The sequence below is a fragment of the Myotis yumanensis genome, unplaced genomic scaffold (genome assembly GCF_028538775.1).
Source record: "Myotis yumanensis isolate MYYU_CA2020_CCGP unplaced genomic scaffold, mMyoYum1.0.hap1 SCAF_18, whole genome shotgun sequence".
Taxonomy (NCBI): Eukaryota; Metazoa; Chordata; class Mammalia; order Chiroptera; family Vespertilionidae; genus Myotis; species Myotis yumanensis.
This window is the reverse complement of record NW_027223769.1, coordinates 20,445,429-20,455,377: the sequence shown is the minus strand read 5'-3', so window position 1 is coordinate 20,455,377 and position 9,949 is coordinate 20,445,429. Positions and strand designations below refer to the sequence as shown.

General features: G+C 39.3%; 1 protein-coding gene across 1 annotated transcript; it reads left to right on the top strand.

The window, feature by feature from the left end:
- The first annotated feature begins 896 nt into the window (after positions 1–896).
- On the top strand, positions 897–7,718 carry CLEC3A (C-type lectin domain family 3 member A). The gene is made up of 3 exons (XM_070398772.1): positions 897–1,011; positions 5,600–5,683; positions 7,327–7,718. Exons 1-3 carry the CDS (start codon positions 897–899, stop codon positions 7,716–7,718), a joined length of 591 nt encoding a protein of 196 aa, XP_070254873.1.
- Positions 7,719–9,949: the final 2,231 nt, after the last annotated feature.

Genomic DNA, 9,949 nt, shown 5'->3' with positions numbered 1-9,949 from the left:
AATAAAAAAAAACTATATTTTAAAATAAGTTTTGTTGTTCCACTTATTTATGCATTCATGTATGCACTCAATCCTCATTGAACACACAACCTTGGCATATCTGGATGATGCTATAATCAACTGAGCTACCCAACCAGGGCAAGGATGTAATTCTTGACGAATTCATAAAACCCTTATAAAGGGAGGCCTTATATCTTATCATGAACTCTCCATTTCAACCATCTTCATTATTTCCTGTAAACAAACCATTCCCAAGCTGCATATGGGCTGTGCACAGGCACAAGTGGGCATAGACACACAGGTGGTTTTGTTCTCTCTCTCTCTCTCTCTCTCTCTCTCTCTCTCTCTCTCTCTTACACACACACACACACACACACACACACACACACACACACACAGTAACTTTCTTATTTTCGGGTGGGTTTGAGGGGTGGGGGTCATTTTTTGCCCTGAAAACGGAATTAAACACTTTCCCAGAACATTATTTAAGTGAACTCCAGAGCTCCAAATGAAAGACTTAAATGTTGGGGTTTTCCCAGAGACCCCCAAACTTCCTGAAATTTAAATTTTTTAAAAAAGGGAAAACAAGCAAAACCCTTCATCCCTCAGTTAACTCTAATACACTCTGGAAAGGCAAGTCAACTAGGAAGTGTAGCACCAATATTAACACAGAAAACGTCTGCCACGAAGAAGGAGAACAAGGGGCCACCTCATGCTGTGGCCAGCCGAGGCACTCAAACATTTCGTCAGCAGGACGGCAGCCAGCCAGCCTTCCCAGCTCACTTTTATAAAGCTGGCCCCTGGCATTCCAGAGCAAGATGTAGCTGTGCAGTCTGCTTGTCCCTTAGCTACTTCAGAGGAGCTGGCAAAGTGGCCACCAGACCTGCCCGGGAGCCATGGCAAAGAGTGGACTTGTAATTTATGTCCTGGTTATCACCTTGCTCCTGGACCAGACCACCAGCCACCCATCCAAATTCAAAGCCAGGAAGCACAGCAAACGCCGCGTGAAAGGTAAAATACTGGGCTTGCTCGGGGTGCGGAGGGGCTGGACAAAATTCATTTCCAAACCCCTCCAGGAGACTGTGCCTGGTGACAGTACCAAGCCAGAGTACGGAAATGGCATTTCATGGGACTGAATGACCTTTTAATTCTCTGGAGAGTTTGATATTTAAAAGAATCATGTAATAAGGGTGTGTTTTTTTTTTACAGTGATAAAAAGCTCTTATAATGTAAAAAGAAATTCTATATTGTGTATCCTTTGTCAAGTGGATTACATAGAATGTTCTTTAGAGGGAATCACCGGGATATGTGGACATCTGGTATTATGAATGAGGAGTCAAGCAGAACATATTGATTATAGAGTACAGTTTCACTCGTAGAGATTGTGTGACATTAATCAAAGTTAACTGTGAAATAATTATGATCCTATTAAATGTGTAGAAGAAGATAGAGCTATTGGTAATTGTGACTTCCTTTTTTGTCACTGGTTACCATGTAGATATATTTTCATATCTTGCTATATAAGAACAGTCTATACTATATATTTAAGCTTTTTCCTGTCACAGATAAGTTGAACCTCTCTTTGACTTACACATATTTTAACTAGCAACGTCATATAGTGTTTGAAGACATTTTTATGCAAAACTAAATCTAAGAGCAATCTCAAATTCTGGGTGGCTTGAATTAGGTTATGAGATAAAAAGTAAATGCTGCAAAGAACAAAAATGATGGTAATTTATTTACAACATACTGAAACCAAAGCAAAAGGGGAAACACGGGTAATGTTTTATCTCACCCTCTGAGTCATTTTCATATCAGGATATTTTAAGGTAAATATTATGACACTATTTCTGTATCAGTTGCACTTCGTTATTAACAACACACACACACACACACACACACACACAATACCAACAAGGTTGGTTTTGATGTGACACACACAGATGACTGGTGGATAGAAAGGGGGCTTGTGTTGTGTTCTGATGATAATAAAGTGCACTTTTCTAGAGGAATTTATTTATACAATTTAAGTCTGATGCAAGGTTTCTTAAGTGGAAGCTTTTTTCCTTATAAAATATTATATTGCCCTGGTACCTTATTTAATGAAAGATTGAAATATTTCCCAGGCGTAGATACAGTATATTCAGTATATTGCTGAAGATGAGGGCAGGGGAAGGAGGCGAGAGAAGGTACTGGGTGATGTGGCACATTTTTGTTGCCAGCATTTCCTCACCAGTGGGAGGGAGTGCAAAGTGGTCACCACCCAATAGGGATGTGGGGAGGGGTATGAGTGAGTGTGAGTGTGTGTGCATGTGTGTGTGGTTTTTCTGGAGTAATTGCAATTCAGGTCATAGAGAGCTCCTTCCTCAACCCCCACATACACACACATACACACGAACACACACTTTTTTTTCCTGACTGGGTACACACCTTAAATATCACCCTCTGAAAGCAGTTCATGCTAATTTTGCCATCAGGGCCCAATAAGCAGATGCTACAGCAGATGAAGTAGTAAGTCTAGACTTGCTGACTAGTTCTCTCCCCAACCTCTCACACCCTTAAACTATTTTAAGCACCTGTAAATAACACTTTATGAATCAAAGTGAAAGCTCTTTCTCTCTCCCAATCGTCTCCACAGAATTAGCCACTATTAACTACTGGCTAATATTCACAGTTTTTTGAATGCACAATTAAAAATTGATATTTTTAACAAAATAAGAATTGGCTATGCAAAGTGCCTGGCAGACAAACTAATTAATTTCATCTATTAACACTCAGAGATTCATATCTACACAAAGCTTACCTCAGTCATTTTAACAGCCACATAATATCACACTGTGTAGATGGGTCATGATTTACTTAATCTGTTCTCTTGGTGAACTTCTGTGTGGTTTTCAATCCATCTCTGATTCAGTGCCTCAGTGAACTGCTTTGTACACACATAAAGATACTCACTGACTTTTGATGGGGTAACATCCTGATAAACCCATCATAAATTAAAAATACCACCTGGACAGTGTTGCTCAGTGGTTGAGCATCAACCTATGAACTAGGAGGTCACAGTGTGATTCCTGGTCAGGGCACATGACTGGGTTGTGGGCTCAATCCCCAGTAGGGGTGTACAGGAGGCAGCCGATCAGTGATTGTCTCTCACTATTGACATTTCTATCTCTCCCTCTTCCTCTCTGAAATCAATAAAAATATTTTTTTAAAGAAAAAATACAGTAAGTTGAAAACGCATTTACTACACCTACTCTACCAAATATTGTAACTCAGTCTAAACGACCTTAAATGTGCTCATAACACAATATTAAAAACAAAACAAAACAAAAAACTGCTAGCAACACAGTATATACTCTAAAATATCTGCCTCTGCCCAGCATCACAAGAGACAATGATACCACATAACGCTCACCCAGGAAAAGATCAAAATTTAAAATTTGAAGTACAGTTTCTGCTGAAAGCACATGGTTTTCACACCATTGTAAAATCAAAAATCATAAATTAAAACATCCTATCAGGGACTGTCTATAAGTATATTGATCCCCATGATAGGATGTTAGGATACATTTCTAGAAGCAAAATTTCGGGTTAATCACACTTTCCAATTGGCTCCCAAAATGACAGCATCAATCTATGATCCCATCTTCAGTGTATGAGATTGCCCCTTGTCTAGATACCTTGATAGCCCAACATCATACCATCAGTTTAAGCCCTGCCAACTTAACCATAAGAATAAAACCTTTTAAAATTTGCATTTATTAGATTGTTAATGAAGCTGAGCTATTTTTCATATGTTTAGTGGTCATTTCTTCTGGAAATTACTTTTGCATCATTTCTACACTGTACCTATTTTGGAGAACACTAATAATAAAGTAAAAAGGAGTCTGTTTTTAAAAACTCAAAATGGCAATTGAGTGATTTAGTTCCAAACAAAAGCTTTTTTGGTACTTACTATATATGTCTCAAAAAATTATGTGCTGCAGTAATGAATAAAATATAATTTTTACAGTGAAATAGTTGATCCCTGTGTTCACTGTAGACAAAACATTCACATTTGTCACAAAAGAAGCAGCAGAAGCCAAGCCATCTGGATAATGACTTCCATAATGATTTCCCAGGGGCCTAATATTAATTCTTGTGTCTTTATGTTAATTATAATGTTTACAGCTTCTCTGTGGAGGTCAGTTATTTAAATAGAATGGAGCAGGAAGGTGAGAGGGATGGGAGAATAACATGTACAGAGTTGTCAATTTGTAACTTGGAAGCAAGTCTTCAGGTCTTTACAAGCCTGGCCCCCAACAGCCAATGGTTTTGTTCTCTGAACATATTTATTCTGGATTCAATGGACCCATTGAGGAAATCCTTAGGCTATTTATTTCTGAGCTGAGCTAGTGGATGTTTTGAGAACTGATGAGCAGTATGAAGTGAAACAGAGCTGGGAGCCACCTCTGAGTACCGCAAAAGGCATTTTCCTAACCCAAATGTGGAAAAACCTGGCTTGCAGAGCACATGTTTAAGGGGCTGGAGATCAGCGTGTTTGGATTTGGGACTGACTTGAAAAACCCAGGACAGAGCCTAGATTCTCTATATGGCATCTCCACAAGGAGGCATCTGAGGATAGGCCCTGTCAAGTTTGAGCATCTTCTCTGCCCGAGACCACATGTTAGGGACCAAGCAGGTGAAGGCAATCACTGTACAAAAGCAGATGGGAGGGATGGGAAGAAATGGAGTCAGTGAGCATCAAATCCCGACTCTACCTTACCAGCTGGGTGACCTTATGCAGGTTAATTCAACTGTCTGTGCCTCTGTTTCTTGGGGATAGTGATGGTGTCTATCTCACAGGAATATTGAAATAATGAAGCTCTTAGCACATAGGGTATGGTGGCTTTTAATACTTTTTAATATGATTTATTACAATTCCTGCCTTTGAAGAGCTACCAAGCTGTCAATCTCCAAGACAGTCTCCATCAGTCCTGAAATTTTGTTGATTCATTCAACAAACATTATGCGTGCCTATTATGTGACAAGGAATACCCTGGATAATAAGACAGATAAAATTGAGTAAAATAATTATAGATTGGAGAAAGTGCTTTGAAGAAACATAACAGTTCAAAGAAAGAGATTAGCCACAGGGATGCTAACGTAGAGAGGATAATCAGAAAAGTTTTCTCAGAAGAAGAGATGTTTACACTCAACAAAAAAAAGGGTAAGAGTGTTCCAGGCATAAGGAACCCAAAGGAAAGGATCCCAAGATGAGATAGCTTGCTGTAGAATGCATCTGAGAGTCAAGGGGTCTGAAGCCTGGTGGAGGGAGGGTCGCATGGGAAGGGGCTGGAGAGAGAGATGGGAGGCCCATTGCACAGAGGGAACTTCTAGTATTGTTGGTATTATTACCTCCACTAAACCCTTATGAATCTTCCCAGCCAACTTATTTTCATGCTTTATTTTTCATGTACACTGAGTGCAATTTCATCAAAACCACCCTTGCCTTAGGTTTTGGATTTCAAAGCTTCAGTATATTTTGTTTTATTTTCATATTATTTTAATCATATGCTTTTTATTTCTCCCTTACCACCCCACCCTAAAATATCCCCAGAAAAGGATGGAGACCTAAAGACTCAAGTTGAAAAGCTCTGGAGAGAAGTCAATGCCCTGAAGGAAATACAGGCTCTGCAGACAGGTAAGACCTCATCTCATTGATGCCTGTCTCAAAGGAGATAGGGGGGAAATTGCGATTTCCTAGCAATTCAAACCAAACCTAGAGTGCATGTCAAGTTCTAGGTGACATATTTTTAAAAGAGACATTGACAAGCTAGATGTGTCTTAGAGAAAGGATCCAAAAGCTGAGGAGATGACTGGAAATCAGCTTGATTTTCCACTCCTTTCTTTTATATAGAGATAAAAATAGGCATTTCAATAATACAATTTTAAGTCTGTTCAAAAGTCTTTTCTTATAGGCAATGAAACAGAAGTGAAGCGAGTATTAACTACCTTAAATAATTAGCATTCATTGGATGTTTACTAAGTGCTCATTGGGAGATCTGCTGAGATTCAACTAAACAGAGGGCCACAGGACTCAGGCATGTACATCAAATGCAAATGGAAGGACATTGGTTAGAACCACAGCTTGCCAATAGAGGGCAGCATCTGGCGTTCCTTTCTTTCTGGAGCAGAGCTCCCAGGGGTGAGGAAATGAGAGCCACACTGGGTGGTTCAGGAACAGCCTGGGCTTGCAAAGCTCATACCCACAGGGAACAATACTCTCATAGTAACTCAAAGTAGAGCTTCGAGGGTCCCACAAGAGACCTGCCCAATTATAAGAGTTACAGCCTTCAGAGAAGACTGAAGTTACAGCTTTCAATCAAGTGCTTGTAACTCCCAGACCATCCATGTTACCAATTCAAGGTCATTTTTTACCATAAGCAATGTTGCCTAGCAACACTGGTGATATATCCCCGTTATCAGGTTTCCAGGGAAACAGAATTAGAAAGTTAAAAGAAGGTCAAATGTGCATGCAGAAGGGGAGTTTTATTAATGCTTCACCTACATGAGCACATTAATCTCTAACAATTTATGAGATACCTGCCATAGTGATTATCCTCATTTTACAGATGAGGAAACTATGGCACAGAGAAATTAAATAATTTGCCCAAGCTTTACAAAGCTAGTAAATGTCAGAGCCTGATCCGCCCATGCTTTTTGCCTAATCTATCTTTATGTTTGGTTTATCCTGGATAACCTAAACAATATATATAGCAGGGCTGAGTTATCTGCATAAGAAAAACACTGTCTCTATACAAACTCAGGCTTTTGTTTTTGTTTTTAATAATTATGAAATATCATTCCAGTTCTAAGTCCCAAAGAAATTCAGCACATAGTAGAGCTACAATAACTAACAACCATGTGTATATCAAAGCATCATGAGGCGAAAGGCCATATTTTAAGGGAGGGACAAACCTGGGTGTGCGTAGTTGTAATCTTTCATGCTAAGTTATATTTTTACATGCTAAGTTGTTGCAAATCACAACTTTTCTAAGCCTTAATATCCTGATAATGTAAAGATGGGAGTAATAAAATCCCACTTCATGGGACTGTTGTGATTATTCTATGAGTAGAGTGCTTGGAAAAGATCAAAGTTTATCTTTTTGTACATTGTATGTACAATGTCCAACACATACAAAATCTCCAGTAAATAAATGTTGATTTAGCATTACCATCACATATCATTCATTCCACAAATATATACTGGTACTTGCCAGGCCCAGTCCTGGATGTCTTATACTCAAAAAGCATTTTAATATTTCAAATCTCACATCTTTACAGTCTGTCTCCGAGGCACAAAATTTCACAAGAAATGCTACCTTGCTTCGGAAGGCTCGAAGCACTTCCATGAAGCCAATGAAGACTGTATTTCCAAGGGAGGGACCCTGGTCATCCCCAGAAACTCAGACGAAATCAATGCCCTTCGAGACTATGGTAAAAGGAGCCTGCCGGGTGTCAATGACTTTTGGCTAGGCATCAATGACCTGGTCACAGAAGGCAAGTTTGTTGATGTCAATGGAATTGCCATCTCCTTCCTCAACTGGGACCGAGCACAACCTAATGGTGGCAAGCGGGAAAACTGTGCCCTGTTCTCCCAGTCAGCTCAGGGCAAATGGAGTGATGAGGTCTGTCGGAGCAGCAAGAGGTACATATGCGAGTTTATCATCCCTTAATAGATCCTTCTCAAATGCATCTTCCAAGCATGATTTATAGGCTAATGGTTCTCAAGAATAAGTTAAATTGTCCATAGGAATACAAGAATCAGCCAATTTTGCTACCATGTTTCATTGTGATTTTTTCCTTCATGGGGCCTGAGGGATCGGAAAATAATGATCCAGCTAAGTACACACTGTTAAAGTGGCTTCTGCAAAATGGGCTTCAAATCCTCTTTTTCCTAGTCCCTCTCACTTGTATAGACGAGGTCTGTATTAAAAATACAATAGCCAGAAAAGCAAGCTTCTCTTGAAAGTTTAATATATATTTTGTTCATGAGAATTCTCTAAATCAGAGATTCTAGGTGCTATATAATCCAAAACCTTTTTAGTCTGATGCTCAATGTGTCCCATTCTAGCCTTAGTGCCTTGTGAGCCCATTCCCTTTTCTTGGAGTTGCTACATCGCCTGGTAGAACTTGTATCTTGTCTACCATGTCAGAACACGAATGCCTCAGATTCTCTTTAATTTTTTTCTTCAAGACCCCTTCCCCATATACTTTTTCTTTTTAATTCCCAATCAAGATCTGAAAGGAAATGATAAGGCAGCATATTTGGTCATTTTCCCCTTCCAGCATTACATTGCCACTTCCAGTTTGAATGGCTAACCTTAAGGCAGAACAAGAGCAGCAGATTGTATGAAAAAATGGAAAAAGAAAAAATGTCTGATTTTTCATTGCTTTAGCATCCTACTGTCCTTTATGAAATTGAAGATGGATAATCCATATCTATATCTATCTAGATATAGATATAGACATATAGATATATATTCATTTCTTTTTTACATACTTCATATTTCAATAATCATATATTTAAGTCTATTAGGGGCAATCTATCTTTGGAGGTTAAAAATTGGATTTCAATAAAACTATTCTGGAGTCACATCTCTGTGCAATTTTTCATTCTGCCAAATGCTATTCCCATTAAATTATTTAACTAGATTGTGTAAAATAACTTCATTGCTTACTATGAAATTACAATGTTTAGGCTTGGGAGAAATGGGTTTTTTAAGAGCAAATAATTTTAAGTATATTCTGTACTTCAAAAGCAAACAATTTTAAGTATATTCTGTTCCTCAAATATCATTTTTTTTCTTTAAATATTGAATGTATTTTGTATTATCATTCTCTGCAAACTTTAACTATATGTGCTTGGAATTATGTTTTGGTTCTTTCAATTGTACAATAATAAAGCCTGAATTCTGATCAATCTGGATGTATCTGGATATTGATTATAGTTACTCAAAATATGTTGGTTTATATCAAATTTGACACAATTCAGGGGGTACTCATGATTTACATGTACTAGGAAAATAATTTTACCTGACAATAAAGAGGAAAAGTCTGTGGGGGAAGAGGGGCACTTTAAAAAGAAAATTATATCTGCAATTGTTTTTGGTTGACCCTGGCCAATGGGTCAACTCCAATACAATCATTATCTCCTCAAAGATGATGACAAAAGCCGAAACCGGTTTGGCTCAGTGGATGGAGCGTCGGCCTGCGGACTGGGGGGTCCCAGGTTCGGTTCCGGTCAGGGGCATGTACCTGGGTTGCGGGCACGTCCCCAGTGGGGGATGTGCAGGAGGCAGCTGATCGATGTTTCTCTCTCATCGATGTTTCTAACTCTCTATCTCTCTCCCTTCCTCTCTGTGGAAAATCAATAAAATATATTTTAAAAAAAAAAAGATGATGACAATGAAACTGACACCATTATAATTAGCTAGTTATTAATAATAGGAAAGGAGCAAAAGAAAGGCCAGACATTATAAACACGGCCACCACGAAGCTGCAATTTCACATTCTTCAGGGAACCACCAACCCATTCCTCACAGATTACTGGGGGAAGGGTTCCAACAGCAGATTGTGCTGGACCCCGCAGCATCAACTTCTTCCGGCCACTGAGAGTGGACATCAAGAACACAGAGGGGCCTGTTGGCATAGGGGCCACTTTTTCACTTCGTTTGGCTGAGTCTCCTAGAGAGGAAGGGATAGTGACTTGGCTTCTGCCTTCTGTTGGGCACTAAGGGGAGGAAGGGTCTGGGAAAATAGACTGTCCCCTGTCTTAGCCTCTTGAACCCCAACACCAGCTGACCACCAGGATCCAGTGACAACTAATGGCCATGACTGCCTTCCCTCCTTGCCTAGTAATGCAAAGCTAAAGCTACCCTACCAGCATTTTTTTTTAAATAGGAGC

Excerpts from the sequence above, each read along its gene's own strand:
- CLEC3A (XM_070398772.1), top strand. The coding sequence starts at position 897 with ATGGCAAAGAGTGGACTTGTAATTTATGTCCTGGTTATCACCTTGCTC. Across the intron at positions 1,012-5,599 it reads CAGCAAACGCCGCGTGAAAG|AAAAGGATGGAGACCTAAAG; the intron begins GTAAAATACTGG and ends AAATATCCCCAG. Across the intron at positions 5,684-7,326 it reads AATACAGGCTCTGCAGACAG|TCTGTCTCCGAGGCACAAAA; the intron begins GTAAGACCTCAT and ends ACATCTTTACAG.